The sequence below is a fragment of the Carassius auratus genome, chromosome 49, assembly GCF_003368295.1.
Source record: "Carassius auratus strain Wakin chromosome 49, ASM336829v1, whole genome shotgun sequence".
In the NCBI taxonomy this organism is placed as follows: Eukaryota; Metazoa; Chordata; class Actinopteri; order Cypriniformes; family Cyprinidae; genus Carassius; species Carassius auratus.
The window spans coordinates 13,440,496-13,468,482 of record NC_039291.1 but is presented as its reverse complement, the minus strand read 5'-3'; the positions used below and the strand labels follow the sequence as shown (position 1 = coordinate 13,468,482).

General features: G+C 39.1%; 1 protein-coding gene across 1 annotated transcript; it reads right to left on the bottom strand.

Moving 5' to 3' along the window:
- Positions 1 to 168: 168 nt before the first annotated feature.
- Positions 169 to 13,341, bottom strand: LOC113066306 (cysteine/serine-rich nuclear protein 1-like). Its single transcript, XM_026238182.1, has 5 exons — positions 13,152 to 13,341; positions 6,983 to 7,185; positions 4,265 to 4,524; positions 3,879 to 4,175; positions 169 to 3,337 (listed from the first exon to the last, which is right to left on the bottom strand). Exons 2-5 carry the CDS (start codon positions 7,164 to 7,166, stop codon positions 2,378 to 2,380), a joined length of 1,701 nt encoding a protein of 566 aa, XP_026093967.1. The 5' UTR covers positions 7,167 to 7,185; positions 13,152 to 13,341; the 3' UTR covers positions 169 to 2,377.
- Between the last annotated feature and the right edge of the window lie 14,646 nt (positions 13,342 to 27,987).

The following is a 27,987-nucleotide window of genomic DNA, read 5'->3' as shown; positions in this document are numbered from 1 at the left end:
CCAAGAGAAAGACAAAGACTGGCCTTTAAAGCAACTTTCTATCATAAAAAAATACCAAATATTAATATTAGAATATTCATGGTTGTATTTTTGATTTACAAACTGCAAAAACAAATAACTTAACCCACGTAATCACATACACAAAAGAACAACACAAACAAAGGCAGATATAAGAAAAAGCTTGACTTTTATTTTGAAGGGACAAACTACTGTCAGTTGACTTGAATGAAATGAACAGCTTTAAATGGTTAAGCGTGAAAATATATAATATAAAATAACTGCTTGGTTTTGTCTTTAGTTTCACAGAAGCAGAAAATATATACAACAAAAAAGGCAGAAGTAAGAAACACTTTGTAAAGCATCAGAGATCAAAACATACATCAGTTGTGACTAATAAATACCAATCATTTCCTTTTCATCGCGATGAGGTGATGCATCTTTACAAGGGAATAATAAGATGGACTCCAAATAATGAAGCTATTAGCTTCAAGAACAGCACGTGAAGGCAAAAATAAAGCAAATACATTTCTGATTAAGCATTTTTTATTTTGCTCTAAATGCATGTAGTACTGAGACAAATGAACGGGTCTTGCATGCAAATGCTCCTATCGGATCAAATAGTTCTCCGCCGACAGCTAAAGTCTGGATGGTCAGATATGTACACCAGTTCATCTCCTCAAAGCTTATTCAGAGACATACAAACTTAAACTTCTTCACTGTGAAGTGGAAACTATACGGGCAACACAAATTTGCATAATATGATACACGTTGCATAATATATGCAGGTTTTTATCAACAAAACATTTTTGAAACTACTAAATTTATATCCACAATTCATGTTATCAGTTGTGTGTACCCAATTTGAGTTTGGTAAGTTGGTTTAGGGTAGTTACATTGTAAGTAAACCCCCACTTTATGCCTGTCCAGAATACGTTTTTCAAGCATAGATTTAGCTCTATTAATATATTACAAATGTGTCGATACTTGACGAACAAGGTGGATTTCATTTCTTAATAAAATAATTTGTCAATAAACAGATTAGAATTCTCTCAAATCTACATAGTTACAAAATGTTAATTCTCTATATCACAGGCAACGTCATCAGAAACTGATTTTTAATCAATAGGTAGGTTATACAGCATCATCTCATTCATTAGACAGGAAACAGCGGCTCCTCGTGTTAACAGGCACAAAGACTAAACTTTTCTTTCGTTAAACGCACCTTTCTCTTTATTGCCCAAGCCATGAATAAATTAAGTTCTAATGCTGAAATTCTAAATGTGAAATAGCTTAAAGTGTTACTTCATAGTAATAGAATAGATTATTAAATACTTTGCAGTTGGTGCCCTTTTCTCCACAGCTCAAACAGAAAGATGTGCTTCACACAGGTTAATGTAGGTGAGAAACGTGAAACAAAACTTCTCCCGAGCACAGTGTGGCTCAGATAATATTCAGCTGGCATTCGGAGAAAAAAAAACATAAATAACTTGCTAGGAATAAATAAAAGCAATTCTAAATAATGGTCAACAGATATCACAGTTACATTATGAGATATCTGCGGCGTGTAGAATAAATTAAAAGGAAAGCGTTCACTTTTCTCCACCTTGTGCTGATGATCCAACACCATAAAATGGCATGAAGACAAACTTCGATTCAGAGGCGAAGGGACGACATGACGCGGACCCATCTGAGCTCTGACTGGTTCATTTTTTTATCACAGATAAAGTGCTAACTGAGGAGTCTCGGGGGGATTTGTGTACCGTTAGAAAATCCCAAAGAGCCGTTTTGTGGAACAGGAGTCTTCCTCTAGCTTTGCCAAAAAAAATAAAAAGTACAGACCACCATCTCAAGTCCAAAAAGAGACCCCTTCAAAAGGGCTCGTTTAAATGCTGTTTGTTTTGGTGAAAATTCTATTAAAAAAAAAAAAAAACCAAAATAACAGCGATGGTCAAAATCCATTGCTTTTCTGAAAGCTAGAAAAAGTCCCTGAGATACATAATCAGCATTATGACTCCCACTGGTGCCCCTTATGAATTTGTATAAATAACCTTATAATAGCAATAAAAATAATAATAATGGTAAATGTTGATAATACCTCCAATATGGGTGAGAAATTCTTCACCTTCCTGGCCATATGTACAAACATTCAAAAATCCGTCGGCCAGACTTGTTTTTGAACTGAAATGTTAGCTGCCACAGCAATGGCAATAATGATAATATAACTTAATGCTTCGCTAACATCTTAAAGGCAGATAATGCAAATATCGATACCCTGGGATGGAGGGTCTCCATTCATAAAGTAAAGATAAACTAAAACATATAGCATTCATTTACAATCCCCTAGTTCATTTGTACAGCGATCCTACACGAGCCTCTGCTAGACTTTTACAGACTCCATCACTGACAGCTTCATGGCATCTTCTAGCATCTGATTGTCCGTGAAGGTGGCCGGGGGTTCTGGGACAGAATCCGACAGGCCGATCAGAGACTCCAGGAGACATGTGCCTGGGTCGGCGGCCTGTGGAAGGCTGGGGTAAGTAGGCAGCTGGAACTGAAAGAAGGTGTCCATGTGTTCGTACTCCTTTAAAGAGTTGTACAACGAGCTCGGTCCAAGACAAGGAAAGCTGTCAAAGAACTCCAGGTCTGATTCGGATGACAGGCTCAGGTCCATGTAGCTGGCCGAGTGATCGATGGAGGGCGAGGGTGTGTGGGGGACGGAGGTGCTGTGGAATAGGGCGTTAGCTTGATTAGCGTTCTCGTCTAAAAGCCCAGACATGTTCGTACGGCTGTTATCCGTCGTGTTGTCTGTCGTGCTGAAAATGCCGTAGCCCATTAACTCGCTCTTTTTAAGTTGGAAGTCGCAGTTGTTGTTGTAGTTGTTGTTGTGCTCCCTGACAAAACAGTCCTCGTTGTCTGTGTCGCTAAAGCTTAAGATTCTCGTAAGTCCGTTTTCATCGACACCTAGCGGCGACTGCTCACTCTGAGCATTTTCAGCGGATTCCAAGTCCTCGCTCTGGCTTGAAGAACTAGACGAATCGGTCATGTCGCTGCTGCAGCTGTTCTCTCCCACAGCGATTAGCTCCGAGTTGAAGTGAAACGTGGGTCTGTCTGGCGCGGTGCTGCTCTCTGCTGGGTGGCTTGGGGAACTGCAGTCTGGCTGATCTTCAGAGGGCGTCTCATTCTCTGGCGTGTGCTCCTGCAAACGCTTCTCTAGCTCTAGCTTCATGATGGTGTGGATGTAGTGCGTCTGAACTCGGCTGGAGTTGAACTCTATACGGCCTTCTGTGTTTCCACAGCCATCTTTAGTGCAGCCACATGGGAAGGATGAATGGTCCATCTGTGAAGTCAATACACAGTACATTGTGAATGAAGAAAGTGAATATAAAATACAATTATATATAGCATTTATACCTTTATAATTTTTAATTATTTTATTTTTAATTATTTCTAATTTTTCAAATTTCTTCTGCATTAAAATATTATACAAACTACTTTTTTAAAGTTTGGGGTTAGTAATGTTTTTTTGTGAAAGACGTCTTATGCTCACTAAGGCGGCATTTATTTGATAAAAAATACAGTAATATTATGAAATATTATTTAAGTTTATAATAATTGTTTTGTGTTTTAAAATATATTAAAATGTAATTTTTTCCTGTGAATTTTTCAGCAGTCATTACTCCAGTCTTCACTGTCACATGATTCTTCAGATGTGTCTTCACGGTCACTTTTGATCAAGTAAATGCATCCTTACTGATTAAAAGTAACGTTGCTGACACCATTTTTTACAGTTCGAGCTACAGGAACAAAATCAGGAAATATTCCCCATAACCCTGGGATGGTTTGTTCTAAAAGACGTCTGTCATGACTGAATCACTCACCTGACATTTGATCCCAGCCAAACTACAGCTGCAGCTCTCCGGCTCGCAGAAGCCCTGGCAGTCGCATCCGCAGTCTTCTCTTGATGCACGCAACTCATGCAGCTGATGCTTCTCATCTTTATCGATTTTCTTCACGCCAGCGGCTTTGAGGATGGCGTATCTTCTCTTGGAGGGGTAGGGATGCAGGAAAGAGCCGTCATCCAAGTTTACTCCGCTGAGGTCAATTTCATCCTCTGGAATGTCATCGATGGTCAACCTGTCTGCCTCTTCGGACACTTGGGTACCATTTTGGGTAAGCTACCACAGGAAAAAGATATTTACATGACTGCAACTTTAAAACCTCTCATGTCTGACAACAATTCTCAGAAAATTAAACTCAAGAATACCTTCAGCTTCAGAGCTTCCAGTTTCTCCTCCTTCAATCGGTTTTTGATTTTCTCTCGCCGTAGGTGGCGCTGTGCTATGGCGAACTCCGCTAATGTGTAGCAGCGCTTGGCGCTGTGTCTCTGCACCATGCCAAGGGTGCAACCTCCCCGGCTTGGCACGCTGGTGAAGCCCTGACAGCGAGGAAAGAAGAAGACCGTAACCTGGTCAAACTGCACATTTCCTCGCCGTGCGCGCTTGGCCTTCTTCAGGATAGATGTGGCTGGTAAAAGAGAGAAATAATGAGAGGATAAATATAAGACGTTCAGGCTTGTGGTAGACTCGAAAACATTAAATGGAAAACAGTGTGCAAATACATTCAAAGAAATTCATGCTTGGAATTTCTTAAAGGAAAATTAAAAGCACATGTCTGAGAGAGAGAGAGAGAGAGAGAGAGAGAGAGAGGGGGGGGTGGAAAAAAGTCCTGTTCCTAGTGTCTCATTGGGGAGTATTTGAGTAGGAAGTGTGCCAAGCCTATTGGGAAGACTTGGAGAGAGTGAGTCTCTTGTGTAAACATCATCTTTTTAACATTTTGTCGCTTGTGCACTAAATCACCACTAGATGGCAGGCTACACACAGAAAATCAGCTCATTGCTACGACCATTCAGTCATACTACAAACACAATATTCCAGCACTCAACATCAGAACAGATGTGTAAATAGTTCAGCTTCTAGTTATCGGTCTGATCCAGTCATATGCGAAGACAACTGCATTCCTCTCTGCTAGTGTCTGACAAACACTCCACACAGGAATTTCCCCTTGGCGAGTAAAGCATCCAAAATCACAACCCAGCAGCTGGATGATCTGGAAGTTTGAGGTTTTTGGAAGTGGTGAGAGCACTCAAGACAGTTGCTATTTAATAAAATAAAGCCCATCTTTATATAAAATGGGCCATTTTGTTACTCGTTAATTCCTTAAGTCCTCTGTGCAGGAATACATGGTTGTGTTGAATTGTTAGCCTCTGTGAGAGAGAAGCACATTCTAGACTTGCAATGGTGGGAACTCATCCTCGCATGTTTTCCTATACTGAAGCTTGTGCAAATATGTTTTGCTTATCTAATAAAAAAAAATAAAAAAAAGTATATCAGATGGACACCACAATTGTTCTCATATGCATATACGGGGTTGGACCATATCAGAAATACAAAACCATCTTATTGTTTGAGGAACAGAGCAGCTTTATGCATTATTGGTGATTTTAAAAATTAGAGTAAACAAGCAGTGACTTCTTAGTGACATCTCAGTTATGCAATAATACTCTAATGTGGATGTAAGTCAGGGTGGAGGCATGTTTTATTTAAAGTCAATGAAAATAAGGTATTGAGCGACAGACAAACAGCATGCTCAGTGGTTTGTACGTTTGAGTGTGATGGTGCCAATCATTATGCAACGCTGAAAAGACATCCAAAAGACTCCAGAAAACATGGTTTGAGAATATTAGACATGTGCAAGCTACTGAAAAGACTGTGCACTAACTACTGTTCAAAAGTTTGGGTCAGTAAGATTTAATTATAATTATTACTTTTGTTCAGCAAGAATGCATTAAATTTAACTATAGGGACATGAAAGACATTCATGTTACAAAGACTTGTATTTAAAAAAAATACTGTTCTTTTGAACTTTTCATTATTATTTTCAAATATCAAAGAATCCTCATAAAAATAAAAAGTAATATGTTTCCACAAAAATATTAAGCATAAAAAACACTTACTGACCACTTTTGATTGGTAGTATTGATTGGTAGTATTCTCATCCGATTTATAAGCCGTCTACCCTGACAATGCTCCCTTCTCTGACTTTGTTTCATAAACACAAGCAGACAGCGGTATCGTTTCCCTTCCTCTTCTCTTCATCCTTGCCTTCCTGCTCCGCGCCCCTCTGCATTTCTCAGCACCTGTGCTGGGTTCATGCCCGGTGCTCAGACAAAGCTCTGCGTTCATTCTGTCTCCGTCACATGGCACACTCGCTGGCTCCCTGCCCTGCCATCCTGAGAAACTCACAACTCTTTGCTATCCATTCCCTGACTCACCGCACCAACCTGGATGAAGGATCTGGAGGAGGTGACCTTGTGAATGGGTCATGCATCAAAACAACCTGTGTAATTAGTTGCATCCATGCAATTAATCTTGCGCCCTCCTGCTTCTCAATAACACCTTATCAGTTAGAACACAAGGTTGAGATAAGCCTTGCAGACCTTATGCATTAGAAATAACAATGGGAATAGGAGACTGTCACACGTAAATTTTAAATATTCTAACTGACCCCCCAGCGTGAGTTTTTTTTTTATTCTATTTTTTTAGGTAACCGTTATTTTAGAATGTATTGCCTTACTTTTTCCATGGCGACGCATGCTTGTCACATGACACATTGCAGTCACTAAGAATGGGTGCGGTCAAAATGAGAGTCCTAACACTTTCTTACAAACACACAGCTTTTCGCTTCACAAGACTTATTGATTCTCATTCTGACGGCACCCATCCACTGCAGAGAATCCATTTGTGAGAAACTGATGTAATGCTACATTTCTCCAAATCTATTACAATGAATAAACAAACTCCTCTGCATCTCTGATGGGCTAAGGGTGAGCAAATGTTTTTTGGGGTAAACTATTCTGATATGTAAGGACCACATCTCAACCTTAATCAGAGAATAAATGAGTAGTTCAAGGGGGGAAACTCACTGTTAAAGGATGTTGCTGGGGAGCTGGGGTTGCTGGGGGTCGAATCCAGGGTGTCAGAGAAGCAGCTCTCCCCATCCGAGTCCCACTCAGAGAAGGCAGAGGAGGAGAGCGAGGAAGGGGAAGAGGAAGAGTAACACGGGTCCTCCTCCACCTCCTTATACTTCCTTTTGAGAACCCCGCTCATGGCGCTAGCGTTTGGTGATCTGTAATAAACAAGCAAAGACAGAAAAGCATTACAAGAGTGTTAAAGGGGCAAAAATTAAAGTTGCACTTTCATGCAATCTGCCTTTGACCAACAGCTAATTTGTTTTGCTATGGAAATGGCATTGATATTGCAAGCAGTGCTTAGATGTTATTGGCCTATGTAGAACTTTTGTTGTCCCAATAACAGCTAAATGTCCAGTGAGGTTTTTAAATACAGGCTATGAGCATTACTCCCCAAACAAGCTGCTGATCACGCTTTATACCGCTGCTGAGCGTTGAGGAAAACAGTAAGCAATAAATCACGTCCTGCTGCTGCAAGTCAACAATTACCAGACCCTTCACCCACTTCTAAATCCAAAGGCTTAGACAAATACATTGATTAGGATGGGGGTTGATTACATAGCCACATTATTGTGGAGGTTACCCCTCTCAAAAAATTAAAATAAGAACACACATCCTAAAGCCGGTAGCGGCAATTACGCTTTACACAGCTACTAAATGCACTTTATGAGACTCTGTAGTAAATGTGTGTACAGCTTGGCACAGTAAACAAGTTTATGTAAGCCCAGACGGCATTTGCTGCTGCTCCTGTGGAGAGGTTGCTTATTAGGCAATAAAAGCAATCAATCCTTTGCAGGAAGGGTCTAGTCGGTGCCCAACAGCTTTTAAGGGTCAGAGCCGGTGCAGCACAGTGGCGCTTACACAAAACCATCATTTGATACAGGGAGCTGTGGAGTCGTTTGTTTCTCTGCCCTGAGATAAACCCCAGTCAGCTAGTTCACCTCAGGCTTGGCCTCTCACTGAACTCCACAGCTCAGATACGTTCATGTTGAAACAGGCAGAATAGAAGGAAGGAAAGATGGGTTTTCAAGTGAACGGACAAAAATTCAACTTAAGATGTGACAGCTAGTCATTAGTCAGTAGTAGAATTGTATCCTATGCTAACTGGACATAGAAAGGGCATTTTCTTTCCCCAGAAGACTAAGTGATAATGAGTAATAATAAGTGTTTCAGAACTTGATTGATCCCAGCAAGACAGCCACTTCTAAGAAAAAGTGACAGACAGTCGTGACTGGCAGATTACATAGCTCATGAATTTGGTCTATGGTGTGTCATCGACAAAAAAAAAAAAAAAAAAAAAAAAAAAAAAAAAAAAAAAAAGCCAAATGGCACTGACTCATCCCTGCCATACAGAGTGTGACTAACACAATATGACTCAATAGTAGTCTGCTATTTGTCTAATAATCAACCCTTGACACTTATTTTATCAAAGCGTATGTGCACTTATACTTTTGGTGTCACTGTATTTAAAAAGTTGCAAGTTCAAATTGACAACTCGAATTAATAGAATCGTCAGTGCTAGTCAATAATGCATATGCATAACTATACAGCACAATGTTGTTTAAAAAAAATGCTATACCTAGAAAAATACAAAAATATATATATTTTTTTTTACACATTTTAATTTTGTGACGTCGGAATTCACTTGTAGCATTTTTAAATAATACTTTTAGTTTTAAATGTTTGAGTTAAAATTTTGTAGAATTTTAATACTGGTGATTTTTCATTATTGGACATAATATGAACTTTATGTTCATCCCTGATCTTAAGACACGAGTGTGTAGACTTTCTTTTCCCACAGGTTGCTTTGTTTACAAGCTGAACTTCTATCTCTGTGCATGTGTATTTCACACATTAGCTCTGCAGTCACAAATGTGCCAGACATCGAGGGGATGTCTGTGCTGTCTGCACATTCAGCTGCGTCTCGCCGGCTGCCAAATATCACTGCCCAAAAGCACAAAGTGAGTCTTTATCTTCGTCTAAACCTGAGAATATCTTCCACGAGTCAAACTTATCTGCTTGTGCAACACCAGCCGAAAGCAAATAATCCTCTAACCCTGACAAGAGGAAATATAGTTGGAAAGTTATGCAACAGTTTGTCAAAATCAGATATGGGTTTTAAACGGACAAATGACACCGCAATGTTTTGACTTGCCTGAAAACAGCAGTAGAGGCTGAAGGGCGATCTATTTTTATTGCAAACAGTATGTGTCCAGATCTGTCCTCATTTGCATGCGGACAGAGCCAGAGTATGAGCGTGAACCCTTACATGCTACGTCTTGATTGAAAACAAGTAGCTTTTTGCACAGACAAGCCCACAGACTTCAGCAGGAACATCTTTTTATGCAAACGGCAAGATGACTAGAGAGAGTCTTGACACTTGATTTTCGCCACAACGCGTGGAGAAGACTGCAAACCAAGAAGAATTCACCCTCATCTGCTCATTTGACTAGTAAATTGCCTTTTGCCTTCTCTCCCCGTCACGTTTCTATACACAGTCCATTCACTCTTTGTTCAAGAAACCACCTGATAATGGTATCTGGTGCTCGTTGTTGACCGAGTTGACTTTCACATTCAACAAACACCAAAAAAAAAAAAAAAAAGATAAAAGGAGATGATCCCTGAGGACGGTATGCATGCCTACCAAGCAGAGGAGTTTTAATGAAGGACTCTGGACAGTTAGGAGAAGGGGAAGAGAGAGCGGGTCACTTGTCTGCAGCCTACCTGACACTGATTTGTTCATCTTGCTCAATGGGCAGAAACAATGACAACAAGCTAATCCCAGGAACAAGAGAGGGGGGATGCAGGGGTCAACATGGAGCTTGTCATGTTGCGCTCCAACATCAGCGGCGACTAGATATACGAGCGAGAATCTCACAAATAAAAATGAGCAGTCCAAACACACATAAATTCACTATAGAGAACGTCTGGATTTCATATCCAGGCAGGAGCTGTCACCGACAAAGTATCCCAGAAGCTCAGAGCAGGTGAAACGTTCGCACAGGAGCATAAATAATGCTGGGCTGCCATGCCAATAAAGGCAGTGCACTGAGGAGGTATTCTCAATGCTGTTGTCACTAAGAAAGGTGGAAACAAAAGAAGAAGACTGCTGAAACCGGATCTTTATCTGTTGTCGGCAGGCTCCTTGCAGTTTAGTGTAGGATAAACTTCTTGAACTCCCCCGTTGTTGCTGTCCTGCTTCCAAAAAGCATAAAAAACATTGAGCAGCCTGTCTGCAAACAGTGGAATCCTGACCCGATCTTATGCAAGAGTTGACTTCGCCCCTCCAACTCACAGCTTCCATCCTGATGATAATCAGCAGCATGTACCTCTAAAAAGTGGGACTATCCTAACAGGCTGCGAAATATGGTGCAAAAGCCCTTGCGAGATAAATGGAATAAAAATCCAGATTCCACAACACTCAAGAACTGCAGTCAGGGGGAGGAGGGAGTCGTGTGTTGTGCCACTCATCACTCTAGATATTCAACTATACCAGAGACATTCTGGTCCTCAACCTCAACCCATGACGAGTACACATTCATCCTAAACAGGAGCACATAGTGATGTGGGAAGAGGGTAGCCGGCGAGAACTTTAAACAAATAAATAATGCAATGTCTCCAGCCCACAGGAATTCCCCCCAGGCAACGGCGACACATTCTGTAATAGTCTCGCTATCCCAGATGTGTCTGTGTAGTCCAGACCACTATTGCCCAAGAGGAACCACATCAGACCGAAACATCTATAAAAACACCTGATGGGGCACTGAGAGTCATCAAAGATTACACTATTAGGGTGGAGATGAAGATTTAGCTGTATGGACTCATCATAGTGTGCATTTCCAAATTTGAAATACACAGACCAAGATTTAGAAGAATACAATAGTTAACTTTACTGATATCCAAAGTGAAACTAACCAGAAAAAAAAAGACAATTCTAACTTAACTGGTTTTGAAGTGGTTTTCAAACTGGGGTCGAGGGAAAACAAATAAATAATGAAAATAAGAAGAAATAAAACTCAAATAAATATATAAAATGATTGATATTATTGTTTTTTTTATTATTCAATTAATACATCTAACATACGAGTAATATAATAAGTAGAAGACTTTTACAGAATGAATTATAGCCTTAATTTTAGGAGCAGTTATATTAGGATGATCATATTTGGGGATGACACTTCCAAAAATAAGACATCTTAAAACACCCTATGAAAGTCATTTCACAATTTTGTGTGAATAGTTCCTCACGTTTTAAGTCAACGAGTGGAAAATATGATCACTCAGGAAACTGCCTTTACTGAAAGCAGATATTTCCATCACACATGGAACAATTTGCATCAATATCCGAAATGCAAACTTCCAACAGTGTTGCTTTCTCGAGCGGTCATCAGCAGGAGTTTGTTCTGACTAACTTAATGGTGGCAAAAATAAATACTAGCCATCTTTATTATTCTCTTAAGACTCCCAAGGGAGAGAGTATGTGGGGGGAGCTCAAGGGTCAGGAGCTCATGTACGACGGGGCACTCACTGGTACCTCACAAGCTGGGAGGAATGCTAGAGAGTGACAAAACAGATGGGAACCCTCTGCTTCTCTGTTTTAGAGACATCAGGACCTCCACCTCCCCCAATAACACTGCCAAACACCGAACTATCCCAAATAGGAACACCCAGTCTGAGGGTGGGAGCTTAACAAAAAGATGACATGTTATGATGTACAGTAATGATGTTGACATCGTCTCCGTTAAATGGTATGGCTGGTCTAAATGAGACACGTGAAGACTCTTCAGAAAATAAGGAAAGAAAACTACCCAGACATGTCACTAGACTGACTCTAGTAAGGTCACATTGATTTCAATGACCATGACACAGGTACAAGTTCACACCTCATTAACCCACAACTACGTAAACAAAATGATGTGTATCTTTTATGGGTCCTATTTGATAGGTTTAAGGTGCACTCCCATTTAAAACATGTCGTTTTATAGAAAGCACAGCCACCTGTGACCAGTGCACCTTGAGAGACAAACACATTTTAAAAGACATGAAACACAATAAAAGACTTACTAAGGTTGAGCATGTAGGTGGAGTAAGCAAACAAAATTCGACAGGCAATATTAATTATTCCCACAAACAATCAAAGTGAGGTCATAAACCACAACATAAACTTTCAAAGCGTACGCGAACATCATCATAATAAGAGGCGCTGAGAGCTGGTTATTTTGACAATATACCGAGTCCCTTGAACTAAAAGTTTACATATAAGCTCATAAGTGAATGCAGTAACTTCCACATTCAATCTGCTAACAGACATGAACTGGGAATTACCTCACGAAAGAATCCAGCTAATATGCAGCCGAACTCAACAGCAACTAGCAAACGAGTGTGAATGAGCACATTAGGTTACATTTCCAGTCACGCCGTGCACAACGTGTCAATTGTTTATTTGCCTCTCGCGATGAGCCTCAGACCCGCATGCAGCCTCGCAGGCACCCGCGGTGACGTCACTGAGGACTGGAAGCGCTCGTGAGGCTGAGCGCAGATCTGCAGGCGCACACACACACTATTGAAATTATGCGGTGTGGCACCTTAAGGAGTCGCTCGCGCTTCAGAAGACACACAAGCAATACGAACGTGAACGAGGAATGCACTCAACACATACACACTTCCAACCCAGCAATTACGGCTTATCGGATACACACACACAGTGTCCAATATGCTGGAATCCTGCCAACGGATCCAATCAGAACCGCCAACAGCTGCTAATGAGAATTACCTTTTAATCAATCCCAGCGACTGTTTTACAGGGAATGCTTAATTTAGCAATCCGTGTTAAAATAATAAATCGTTTAAGAGTTTATTAGTGAAACAAAATGTATTCACGAGCGTATACATAAGAAACGCAATAATGGTAAATAATTTAAACTTTAGTTAGCTGTTGTTGTTGTTGTTTTGCATTTTACATCAATATAATTCGCTATTTGAAATAGTTACACAACACATTAAATATGTTTACACTGGCCGACGAAAGCACACTGAAACTATCTGGCTGGACTCCAGCCCCGAGGTTTGCCTATTAGACACATTACAAGTGCAGCGTTAAACAGCGCGGACCTCCGCTACTCACCGATAACGTGTCCGACCAGCATTAGTATATCACAGTAAAGAAAAAGAAGAAGCCGTAATAATCCAAGTGATACAAAGGCGCGTTTATCCGTATAGAGATCCCGTTCTGTCCGTGTGGCTATTGTGCGCTCGACGTACTGAAGCAGCCGCTGAAGCTGTTCCTCTTGTCTGAAGCAGACGGCTGAGCAGCGCAGTCTTTTCGTCAGTGGAAAACTCCCTCCTGGCGTGTGACGCAGGCGGTGACACTGCCCACGCGCCGCTTCCTGCCTTCCGCGCTGAGCGACACTCCTCCTGGCGCGCTCGCATCCTGACAGAAAATCACTATTAGAAACATGATTGAGAAAGGGCCGGAACACAATAACCGCGGGTTATGGGAAACAGTATGTTCATGGTTCATGACCCCCCCCCTTTTTTTTCTTTCTGTAACCATATTTCCTGTAAATACTGTAGCAATCATAGTAAATAACATTTCCTAAAAATTTTGCAACACTTTTCAGAATCATTCTGCTATATTTTTTTTTGTATAACAGTGGTGCCTAATAAAACTTAACTATGGTAAATTATCTATAAATGTTTTATAAAATAGCCTATATTCATACAATTTAAATGTATGATTTACTGTATAGCTACTTAAGGTTGTTTTAATATTTAATCATCACTCTTTATCGTGTAATTTTGTGACTGAATAAATTAAATAGGCCTACATGCAGCTTGATGTTGTCTGGGTGGTTATTATTCATCATTTCCTGAGTCAACCTCCACTGAATTAATGAGTCAAAAATCTTTTGCATCATTTAGTAGTAAATCCTGTTACACTTTTGCATCATTCAGTAGTAAAAACTTGTTAAACCATTGCCTCATTTATTGGTCAGATTGTTGCAGATGTTGATTGCAACAGTTGGTGCAATTTCCCAGACACACTGAATAAGTCATTTGATTACATTTCATGCATTTATTAAAAAAGCTAGACTGGAGCTGAAGGCGAGTTAAGGTGAGTCACAGTGATTTCAGGTACGACTGAACATTACGCCCCCTCCTATCTAAAGCATCTCTGCAGTGTTACAGGTGTGTCATTATTAACTGCGCACGTCTGCATGACACACAATTCCACTAATGCGGTATTTCTCAGAATTTTGTGCAGCACAGACGTGTTTATGAGGAGGAGACTTTTAATTTCTAGAGAAAAAGGGAGCACTGCCAGTATCAAAACAGGTGTAAAACTTTTAGGTGGAGCCATCATAATAGAGCTAGTGTTTGTGTACAGAGTGTATTAATCGAACATAGGATCACAGACCTCATTTTAGAGGGCTTCGGACCTCGGGGTCCCGTAAAGAGCTTTATCATTCACCAGCCCAAAACAAATAGGCAGGTCTGATGGCATGCTGAGAATCACACGTCTGCTGTTGTTGCAATACACAAATCAAACTGTTAGGCTAATGAGCTCAAATCACTACTCTTGAGCACTTTTATAGTTAATGTTGCTGTTTACATACTTTGGTGTTCATGTTGCTAATAGGTGTTTACTTATAATTTTTGCCATGATTCATCAGTGCTGGTTTACCTATTAGTGCATGTGTTGTTGAGACAACAAAACCGGAATGTACTGTAGTCTCTCTTCTTGATAAATTTGTCTGTTGCCTACATGCTTTTAGTTTAGACAACTTTCAAGCATATCTAGATAGTCTGTCTTTTGATACTTTGTCACTTCTCTACACTCAACTCCTGCTAGCAAAACACCTAATATCTGTTAACGTTAAAGAGATTGGTTGACTCTTGCTGGGTCACTGTGGTCTTCAGTTGAAAAACTTGTTAAAGAGAGAAACAGAAAATGCAGTGTGCTTAGCTTACAAAGTGAAGGTACTACTGTTACATGCAATAATATTAATAAAAGATGGCTCAGGACATGAAAGAACTCATCACAAATTCCTAAAGTGGAAAAAGTTCAAGGGATGAACACTGATACTCACAAATGTTTGTCTTCTCTTCCAAGAAAAGAAGCCCCGGGAGGGGGAGGGGAATGATTTTGCCAGGGCCACTGGCTCAGGCCTGCATATATTACCCACTATGTCTTTAAAAGTGTGCCAGAGACTTTACCGCAGAGGACGTCCCACATCGAGAACAATAATGGCCCTCAATGCTTACCATCTGCAGAGAGAAAAAAAGCCATAGCTGCACGTGTTCTTAGCAGCACCTCACATGAAATGACTCACATTACTGAGGGCTCAAATACCTCACTGAATACATAAGAAAACAAGTGTACACGGAAGTTTCACATTCAGGTTTAGAAGGGAAAAATCACCCAAAAATTACAATTCTGGAAATACATCGTCATTCTTATGCTATTCCAAATCTCACAAGTAGATTGAAAAAAATATATCCAGGCCCAAAATGAAAAATAATGAAATAAAAAATTGTAATGAAATTTTATATTAAACTATTTTTTTTTTTTTTTTTTTTGAAGAATACAATGGAAACTCTAAATATAAAATAAAACCACACAATACTGTATCTAGTCACATGACACATATGGATAACCTTTTTAGTCTTTTTTTTTTTTTTTTGGTCTATTTAAAAACTTGACAGCCCTGGATTTCAGCTATTTTTATTGATGAAAGGGGCCGGGATACGCCTTAAAAATTATAGAATAAAGAAAGATACCTTTTCTCAAAATGTTTTGGGGTGAACTATTCATTTTAGTTTGTTTAATATCTCAGAAAAAATGCCTTTAGTAAAGATGAAGAATAAACAACCTCACATAAGTTAAGAAAATAAGAAAATAAGAAAATTAAAGGGAGAAACAGTGGTAGGTCCTCAGGACAAAGCCTTGCAGTGAGTGTTGAGAAAGAGAGGGGTGCTTACAGGAGTCAGGGTGAAGTGCAGGTTTTTTGGGAACAGATTGATGGCCCCAGCTGTCTCTAAGGAGGGAGGCAAGACAAAGCTGGGCAGCTGGTCACCTGATACTGCACTTCTGGATCTGCTATTCAGGAGCTCAGTTATGGCCTTACAGTCTTCCTACATTCTCACTGCTCCTGATTATAAAGTAACAACAATTTTTGAGTATTAAAGAATGGTGCTTGCTGACAGCAGTTTAAAAACTATATATATATATATATATATATATATATATATATATATATATATATATATATATATATATATATATATACACACAGAAAGTTTAAGGTAACTTTTGCAGAATGTTCAGAAAATTCCAAATCTGACTGGCAATAGAGTGCATTATTTACAGAAGCTGCTTTGGTTACAGAAGCTGTTTTTCCTCGCTCTCTTTCTTTCCATTAATTTCTCCCATAGTGATTATTTTAAAATATTTGTTAAAGGGGGGGTGAAATGCTCGTTTTCACTCAATATCATGTTAATCTTGAGTACCTATAGAGTAGTACTGCATCCTTCATAACTCCAAAAAGTATTTAGTTTTATTATATTCATAAGAGAAAGATAGTCTGTACCGATTTTTCCCGGGAAAACACGAGCGCCTGGAGGAGTGACGTGTGGGCGGAGCTAAAGAATCACGAGCGCCAGTTGCGTTGACAGCGTTTGGAAGCTGTGACAGCTGTGAAGGCTGAAACTGAACGAGAGCAGCAGCAGCAAGGACTCGCTCCAAGCGGGGCTCGAACCCGGGTCTCCGATGGGAGGCGGACGCACTAACAAGGAGGCAGAGATATTTTAAGCAGTTTTACTCACCGCCTGCGGTTCCAACACACAATCGTGACCCGTTTTCGTTGGGATTGCATCATCCTTAAGAAATAAACGATACGCAAATCCGTCGTCAAACTGGGCTTTGTTTGTAAAACAAGCATTTTAGAAATGCAGGGAACAAACACAAACACTTGCACAACTCCGTTGATGCTCTGTAAAAATAAACTCCATCCACTGGTCCCTTAATGCGGTTTTTTCTTTTGGTAATCTGTGCAGGGTTGTCTTGCCATGGCAACCAAAAACACACTCCTTTTGTGACATTTCACGACGCTCTCGCTCTGATCAGTGATTGTCTGTGCACAGCCTCTCTCTGCTCTGCTATACGGGAGCGCTCGCTCTTCCGGCAAACGTGCCCTCAGGACCCATATAAGGAAATTCCGCTCCATCTACTCGAAAAAAACTTTCAGAAACTTGTGACAAACCGGAAGGAGTATTTTTGGAACAGAAATACTCCTTCAAACGTACAAGCATGGGAATCCAACTCTTTAACAGTGTAAAAAACTCAGTATGCATGAAATAGCATTTCACCCCCCCTTTAAAGTATGAACCAAGCCAACCACCTGCGATGTGAATTGAAGCAAAAAAGTATTTCAAATATATATCAAACAAAAAGGCAAAGGTACAATGGCTTTAGTGAGGGAATGAAATACAATTCTAAGTGCGTATTTTTCGGACTGTAAGTCGCACCTGAGTATAAGTCGCATCAGTCCAAAAATACGTCAAGATGAGGAAAAAAAACATATATAAGTCGAACTGGACTATAAGTCGCATTTATTTAGAGCCAAGAACCAAGAGAACACATTACCGTCTACAGCCGCGAGAGGGCGCTCTATGTCTTCAGTGTAGGCTACAAGAGCACTGAGCAGCATAGAGCGCCTTTTCGCGGCTGTAGCCAGTAATGTTTTCTCTTGGTTCATGTCTCTTAGTTCATTTCTCTTGGTTCATGTCAAATTAATTTTGATAAATAAGTCGCACCTGACTATAAGTCGCAGGACCAGCCAAACTATGAAAAAAAGTTTGACTTATAGTCCGGAAAATGTGGTAAATGAGATATTTGAATTCAGAATGATGAAGAAACATAAAGCCATTAATTTAAAGATGTTTATATCTATAGAAACCATACATTTTAGGTTTAATGCTAAATATGCATATATACACACAATGATTTAAGAGAGCACAGGAAGACAGAATGTAGTTTTTATTACATTTTTTCACCAAACATTCCATTGTTAAACACAATTATAAGTTGAAATAATCCAAACAGACAGTCCCAGCAAAAGTATTTACCATCAACTGACAATCTCAGAGCTCACAATAGGTCTGTTTTTAAAGGTTTACAAGTTATTGTTAATATTGTTATTATTTGTGCACTGCGTTCAACAACAGAAACAAAGAAGAACAACCTTAACAAGAGGAGGATGGAGGACTCTGTGATTGGAGCAGTGCTTTTGTTGTGTCTCGGGTTTTACAATAACGGACATTGAATTTCGACATATACGTAAAGCAATGACAATTGACAGTGCTACATTTGCTACATGTGCCTGCACTACAGCGTTCGTCCATCTATCGCTGTTCATCATACTTGAGAAATAATTTGAAACACTGTTACAGTATGTTACAAGGAGTTTTCAAAGGCGTCTGGCCAATCAATGTCTACTTATGTCACGGTTAGTACCAGTTGTGCTAGCTAGAACCTGCTTTGGAGTAGGAGCTAATTTGGTTCTCGAAAAAAGCAGCCTGGTATTAAAAAACGCAAAAAAATTGGGTAGTTCTACAATTAGTTCTGGTACTATAAGAAAAGTTCCCGCATTCCAAAAGGCCCTAATGTACTCGCCCCGTTGTCATCCAGGATGTTCATGTCTTTCTTAAGTTGTAAATAAATAATGTGTTTTGAGGAAAACATTTCAGGAATTATCTCCACATAATGGACTTCTATTAACTTCCAAAATGCAGTTTCAGTGTAGCTTCGAAGGACTCTGAACGATCAATTTTGAGAAAATGTTTTCATAATTTCTGTACGACTTAAGAAAGAAAGACATGAACATCTTGGATGACAAGTGGGTGAGTACATTATCTGTACATTTTTGTTCTGGAAGTGAATTACTCCTTTAATGTGCAGGAGGAAGAGAGCAGAGACACCCTTCCCCCAACTCACCGCCAACCAATTACTACACGAGCTTCTGCTTCACTCAGAGACAGACGGATGTAGCCAGTGACATGACATCATCAGATGCCCATTAAAGGAGAGTTTACTTGTTTTCACCCCCCCTCTCTTGCTCTCTCTCTCTCTCTCTCTCTCTCTCTCTCTAAAGATGAGCTCAGAAACGTGAAGCCTATTCTCCCTCCAGAACTCTGTCATAGAACAAAGACAAAGAACTGTTTGTTTAAATCAGAACTTCCTTTAAAACTCAGGTATGGAAAGAGTTAAACAATTGGATTATTAAAATGTGAGAACTTTAAACTTTTTATATGTGTAAAGCTTTTAAATATTACATACTGAATACTTCTAAAATATAGGTGTTTAACAGTACTTGAGCTGATACTTTCTTGGTTGCATGTGCACCATGACACTCACTGTTTCCAATAGTTCCTTTCAGTTCCAACAAACACTCATTATACTGCCCCTGCCCTCAATGTGTATGTGTGTTTTTCTCCTGCACAGACTCTCTGTGCATGACTTTGGCAGCAAGATAGAGAGAGAAAGAGAAAAGACTCAACTGGTTTTGTTTACTTAGCAACATTGCAAGGCTGTGAACTAATGCCTTCATGAGTATTTTATTTAATATTGCTCACATTGATTCATAGTTAGTTATAGACTAAGTATATATCAATACTGTTTTGCTGATTGGAGCTTGAAATATGTCAGCAGTTTATAATAAGAAACTATTAAACTATAAAAAATGTATATATATATATATATATATATATATATATATATATATATATATATATGGAAGCTGGGATAAATTTAATGTTAAATTCACTGTTTTACTTACTGTTTCTTTGGAATTATTTGTAATATTTACTAGTGAATTTACTTGTGAATGAATCCAGGCTACTTGATGTAACAAGTTGTGGATTTGGGCATGCAAACAACAGAGGGCAAGTTCATTTTAATGATTAGGGGCCCAAATAACAAGTTAATTTCTCAAAGCTTAATGCTTTAAACAAATGCTTTTACGCCACAGCCCCCGTCTCCACACAGTAGAAAGTGAACGAAGGGTCATGAATTTGGAGCTGCAAAGGTTAATGATGAGTGACAAGAGGATTAAAATGGCTGTAGATCCCAGACAGTGGCTGACTCTGACCAACCCCCTACCGGCGTTAAAGATCTTTGTAGTTTCACGATGGGTGACTGATCTCCTCGCTGATCATTCATCAATGCTCAACATCTCAGTGGAAACAATAGAACAGAGGCCTATACTCTTAGTGTGTTGTCTGGTGATCTCTGTTCTTGTAATAGACGGACAGACTTTAAGAAATCTAACAGAATATGTATATTGATATATTGCATATTTACTGTGTAGATATGCTGTGGCATTTCCAAAACACCTTGCTGATGCTCCTGTGCAATATCTTTTAGAGCAATACAGATAAGCCAGCAGAAGTCAATACAGCGTTGAGTGTATGTCAGATCGTGTCAGCGGGACTGCAGCACTTCCTTATTGAAGTGTTTACATGCAGCACACGTGCTTTCAGACTCGCTTTCCTTCCTGCGGCTTCAATGCAAAGAAGTCAGCCGTCAGTTGAACAGTGAGTTTTTACAAGGCTGATAACAGTACGACTACCCCTCTGTGTGCATATTTGTGCATGAAGGCTCCCAAAATAACAAAGGGAGAATGTTGATGAGAGATTGTTTTGCGTGTGCATGGATTTCACCAGCAGAAACATTGTGGGGCATTTTGAGGCTTCTTAAACTAAATATCGTTTATGATCTATTAGATGAAACAGTCATGTGTTTTCTCACCTGTATGGAATCTGTTAAGTTTATGTAACTTTGCTTTCAAGTTCTGGTTTATTAGCTTTTCTTTTCCTCTTTCTCATAAGCAAGTCTTTGTGTTCCTCGCAACACACAGGAGGTTTCTTTCCAAATAACTTTCCTGAGGCTAAATATCAGTTTCCAGCTAAATAGGCGGAGATAACAGACAGTGACGGAAACCCCTTTAAGACGTCACACACTGCCTCTGAGAAAGGGAAACCAAATACACTGTGAAGTTTCCCGTTAAAGCAGGGTACTTCCTTATTACTGATCTGACACGCTTGCAAAGTTTGCTTGCTCCATTTAAATAGACTCTGAAATAACAAGCTATGATTGAACGACCGATACTACAGCTGGGAAACGCTGCCTCCAATCTAACCACACACAGAAGTTGTTCAAGAGGAATATTAGTTCGATTACCTTTCTTATGTGCTGAGAAGTATATTTAGTACTACCGGTGTGACTAACACAAATGACATGAATCACACTCATAACAGAAATGAGCTAAGGCAGGGTTTTTATTATTATTATTAATACGTAACATGTTGATGAAGATTTCCCCTTATTATCTTTGTATCTGAATAGAATATTTTAGCAGATACTTTGAAGATCAGATTAAGCACTGTCAAGGACTGACAAGACTAAACAATCAAACAAGTGACTAAATCTAAAATGACTGACCGAGAAAGGAATTTAAATATAAATTGATTAAATAAATAAAGCTGATTCTGTTTGTCTTAATGATTCTGAAACCTTCATAGTTCCATGAACGATTTATTTTAGTACTTTTAAGCAAGAAATCCAATTCCATTGCCAAATGAATGCGATAATTTCAATAATAATTCACTTTAAACAAATAAACAAATCTTTTTAGATATGGCATAACTTCTATGCAATAACTGATTGCCTGAGGCTTGCTATATGTAAAAATATAAGGGTGTAATGTGTATCTTTATCACAGTGTGTGTATTTGTCAGTAACTACACTGTGTGTTTAATTTAATAAAAAGAAGCAGTTTATTAGATTAATTTGTTTAGCTATCATGCTGCACCGGCTGTGCTGTATGTTTTTGATTCACTAGAACTGCTTAATAAGAGTAGTTTGTTTAGGAATTACACAACACTGATTGTGCCGGTATGTATTTGATTCAGTAATGCAAACTGGTCCATAAGAGTCATTTGTTCAGCAATCAGACAACACTGGTCACACTTTATATTTTGGTTCACTAGAACTGATTCATAAGAGTCATTAAGTTGGGAATCAGACTACACTTACTGCACTATTTGATTCAGATGATTTGGTTTATGAGAGTCATTAATCTTGGTACCAAACAACACTGGTTGTGTTGCATGTGTTTGATTCACTAATACAGTTCAGTTCATAAGAGTCATTCACTTTGGAATAGGAAAACATGGGAAATGCTGTAATCTACACTAGTTGCATCATTTGTTTTTATGCGGAGTAAAACAGTACAGTATTACGTTGCATTGGCACAACTTGGCAGAAGAATGCATGTTATAGCGGAAACGACCATCGTTTTAAAAACCAAGGCATTTGCCTAAACAGAAACTGACTTTGAAAAAATAAACCTAGATTTTGAAATATTCACTAGAGTACCAGTGTGACATGTTGCCCCAGTTTCTCATTCTACTAGCGTTTAAACTGAACTTACATACTTGACCAAAAACACACAGCTCAGCGACTCAACCACATGCTGGTTTCGGTGGGCCTTAACATCTCTCTTTACATGAGACTTTGGGGAATGTTTATGACACACTAGTGTGTGTGTAAAAGAGAGAGGAAGGGGTGAGTCTGGCAGGACCTCAGCACTATGTTGTTACCAAGGCTACAACAACATGCGGGCCAACCACAGGTGCCGCTGCAACAACAGCGTTTCCCAATTAGGGACCCTGAGAGAGGCCCGATACTGAAATGTGCCCCCAGGCTGCGCTGGGTTAACTAAATGGATCCACAGTCGTTTAAAGTTAACAAAAGGCTGACTCGGGAGGCATTTGAATGCACACCCCCTTCTCCGTGTCCAGCTCTCATTCATATTGCATGGTTAAGGATGTGCTTTATTTCAGATGCCATAAAAATGTAAGCGACAAAAGTACAGAAGTGAAGAAACTTAAACAACTAATCCCATTCTCGCAGCCAAAGCTCACACAGAAACGCTCACACACACTCAGACCAGCTTTGCCCTCAGAGCCTGAGAAAGAAACTGAATCGTCCTGTTTGCCGAGGGCTAGTGTCCACACATCCGCTTCCACAAAGGCTCCATTGAAAGTGCACCCAGGTTAAAGTGTGTTTGAAAACCCTGTTTAACAGCACAGAAAGGGAGGCACAACCCTGACTGAGAGCAGAACCAGCAGGACTCTGCCTTCTTTACTGCCCGCCTTAACACACATACTGGCTGTTGTGCTGACACTTACATTTTCTGTCTCCCTCTCCCTTCCTGGTGAACAATATGAAGGGAGGAGCAGGAGAGGAAGTAGCCAGGCTGGGTGGTGAGCGGGAGGGAGGAGTGGGCCCCTCTCTTTCCCATGTGAAGGACAAGTCTGTTGAAGCGTCAGTCTGGGGCCGTGATTGTGTTCGGCGCCTGGCTGCGTCTCACAGAAGACCCCCATTAATCACTGGAGCAGGTCTCTCGCTCTTTCTCTTTTTCTGCCCTTTTATGCAAAGCACCACCTACATCCAGGACCCCACACACAGAAGAGGCATGTGCGCACACATAAAGCACTTTTAAAATGCACACATGCAGAACAGGCTACTCTGCACCTTCCACAAATAGGCTAAGAAATAAGGCTCCAAAGTCTTAAAAGATGACTTTTTTTCTATTTCAACAAATGGTCATGTTCTTCAAAGGGAAGTACACAAAACAAAACAAAACAAAAAAAAAGTTGTCATTATTTATTTATTTATTTTTATTCTGCATGTCTGCATTTTGGAAGTGTTATTTTAGCCATCTGTTGTTAGTTGCCATTGCAAAATATGCACAATGAATTATTTTATTAATACAACTTATTTTATAATGCAACCAATATAATTTAATTTGTTATAATCAATTTAAATAGACTTTTAAAATGGCGAAATAGTAAACTACTAAATATTGAGTTTTTAATGATTCAACTTAATAATTAATTTAAAATCATTTTTGAATGTAATGCAGTACAATGAATTGAATGTCAGCTCATAAAATCATGTCAACGATATGTAATTTTAACTGTTAAATACAGTTTAGAAGGTCAAGACTTCTTGAGGTTGAACAGGCCAAAATCATCATTTGAACGATGGGAGAGATTTCCTGTAGTTAGTCAATTTTCATGCTAACTTGGTTTTATGTTAGATAATTTATGTAACACATCTAAGGGTCTCACAACAAGAACATGCTTTATACAAGAAAGAAAGAAAGAAAGAAAGAAATTGTATTTATAGAAAGTACCACCTTTCATGTATACACACATACTCTACTTAAACACACAAAGGCACAAGTATATAAAGAGAATATCATTCAGTCACACACACACACACACACACATTCCAATTGGGCCCTAGATTCTCTGAACAATCCCCCACCCCACAATAATTAATCTAATGAACACTTGTAGGTGAACTGCGTGTAGAAGCATTTCATGAATGCAATAAAACCCAAACGTTCTGTAAATACCACTATTTGGAAAGGCTGCAAAGTTCTTTTAATCCTGTTGCACTGAGGTGGAGAAAGTCTAATAGCTTGCAGTCCAACCTGATGAGAGCACTGGAATTGTTGGCTTATTCTCATGAGGATTGTTTACCTAAACTGCTCAAGCTGGACACACCCTGTCAGCGCTGCTCGGAATTCTAGCAAATGCTCACCAATTTACATACCTTCTATATCATATAAACCTAACTCCTACATATCTATTATATCTCATGGAATCTTGCAATATCCTTTAAGATGACAACAGAACTCACAGCTTATTTATTGTTTAGCATAATTAAAACGTATTATTGGAGTATGGTGGGCAAGACAACACTATTATTCCATAGGTTACAATTTATATTAAAGTATAAAAGTGTATATATTAAAATTTGATTTAAGTTCTCCATCATTTTAAAACACATTTTTGCTTTAACTATTCATTTTAAATGTGGTGAAGATTCCAGCGTTCACGCGGTTGCGGTCCGTCCGTGCGTTTTCCAAGAGCGTCCCATCTGCAGCAGTGCAGCGATCGTTCACGTACCGAGTAGTGGACTGCAAATGCGTCTTGTGTGAAAGCACAATGAGTATGAGTCTGTGCTGCTTCTGTACCACGTACGAAACGCACACAGACTGCATATGCACTGCAGACGGAGTATGTGTGAAACATGCATGCGTCTTGTCGAGGTTTCCATTGGGAAGCGTCTTTAAAAAATGATTATAATAATAATTCCCTGAAGCAAACCCGGCGGCTTCAGCTGCATCCATGTTAGCACGTCACGTTTGATGTGGCAATTTCACAGTTGGCATACACACGGGTTTAAAGACTCGTTCTCGCCCCCTACAGATTCGGCTAGGTATACATCCGCACTAAAATATCAACCCAACTTTGAGAATAGATTAACAGCGATATTTAGCCCGATAATAGTCTCACGTTAACGCAGCACATTAACGGCCCACCTATATACATACACACACACACACACGCACACGCACACACACATACACACACATAATTGCATTGCATAATAAATGAAAAGAAAGTAGAATACAGAAAGATTAGAGAGTCAAATAAAGATGGAAGAGATGGGTTTTAAGCTGATTCTTGAAGATGGCTAAGGACGCATGATATGATATGATATTATATTATATTATATGATATATTTGTCACAATTTTCATTTCCATAACCATGCAGATGGGAACTGAGACACATTTCACCTGAACTTCCTGTCACTCACATCCTCACTCTCTCATCTCCTCCAGCTCTCTAATGCTAATTTATAGAGCAGTGGAGAGCAGAGAAAGAGGGAGGCGGGTGGTGCAGCAGGTCAATGGCTTCTTCAGCACATAAACCCTCCTGTAATGAGCAATATTTGTGAAGCAGCAAGGTGACAGAGCCTCTAGAGTCTTGAGTCACATGTCTATACAGCACACAAGCTCTCCGTGTGGCAGTCAGGTACCATGGATGGAAATTAATACTTCTGGCCAAACATATGATGATGTTACTCTTTTATACTGGCAATATTTCTGATCAGTGGTTCTTAACTGATGGGTTGTGATTCAGAAATGTTAATGTCACACTTTCTTATTTCTTGTAACATTATTAAAATCCAAATATATATATATATATATATATATATATATATATATATATATATATATATATATATATATATATATATATATATATATATAATATTCATATATGTTTATATATTAATTTAGAATACTAATTATTCTAATTATAATCTAATTAATGGTATATTCTTTCAAATATATTTATATAATATTCATGAAATATAATGTTAAGGAAGAAAATGTCACATCAAGCATTCATAGAGTAGCTGTGAACATTAATTTCATATCATTACAGTCATTGCAGTGACAGCATTTGGTATAAATAAAAAAGAGAAATTATGCAGTATTTGATAGCAGTATCGTAACTTAGGGATAAATCCATTAGATAAACAACAGACAAAACCCATCAGATACATAAACAAGACAAGCAGACCAATGTCTTTCTATTGTTCTTGTGTATGATAAACATGTTTATCACTGAACCCAGATTATGTGATTATAATCCATCCACACTCCCATTCCCAACACTGAAATCATATTATGGAACAGGAACAGTATATTTTCAAATTAAATGCTGGAAAAACATCAACATTTCACACGCCGTTTCTTAAAGTACCATTCTGAAATATGTGGACAGATCATAATTTAGTCTGATCAAAACACACGCAACAAGGACAAATGGGCCTTTTGATTGGCAGAGACTGAGTGAATGGCAAAATAACATTGTAAGCAGGCCTGGGGGTTGTGTGTGTGTGCATTCTGGGTGTCTATGTGAAGTCACTAATGGTTGTGAAGATGTATTGCTGTGTCAGCTTGATGAAGCACTGGAAGCTTCCCATCCATCGGCCGTGATTAATCAACCCATCAGAGGCTGTTAATCATGGAAACAATACACAGATTATAGACACACACATGCATCCTAAATAGCTCATACACACGCAGTGAGATCAGACGGCAGACAGTAATTGTATTTCATTTACAATAATAAATCATCAAACACACTTGATTGGCAATTTGCATGCTTGTTTTGTAATACACTTTGCAGAAAAGTAGATTTATATACTGTAAATGTGTAAAAAAACAGACTAATGTGGTTGATTGCGATTTCACTTTTTTAATGTTAGTTGGTGTGTAATGTTGCTGTTTGAGCATAAACAATATTTGCAAAGTTATGACGCTGAATGTTCAGTGCAAAAGGAGATATCGTCTTTTAAAATTATGGCAGTTTAATGTCTACAAAAACGGCTCATGCCATAACTACAACTAGGGGTGTGTGCATGAAGAAATGCGTAATTCTGTCTTCTAACGATTTCAATGGATTCACAAGTTTCACAATCAGTGTTCCTGTTCCTCGCAACCCCTGCTCTGTTCCAATTATACACTTCATGCGTATAGAAAGAAGGGTTAAACATAAAAAACATACCTATACCCATAAAAACTGTGTGCTTGGACAGATTATGCGCGATCCTCTTCACTAATGTCCTCTGCATCTGCAATATTGACAACGCCATTGTTTACAACCGGAGCACATGCAACTGAGGCTGACGGTTTAACGAATCACAACACACTGGATCAGCTAACCAATCTGAGGCTATATTTACACGAAAACGACATAGTCAAAAATGGAAAGTGTTTCCCTTACGATTTTTAAAAATTTCACGTATACACAACTACATTTTCAAAACGATTCGCATTTACACATATCTGTGAAAAACGGCCAAAAATGCTGTTTTACGTATGGCCAGGCATTGTCACCTTGTTAGTAAACAGTATCTGTATGGAAGTGACGATTATATGATGCATATGATGCATCTCTGCTGTTGGTAGATATATTGGTGAAGTAAATACACAATTTGCTGAAGAAGCGATAGCAAACTCCAGAG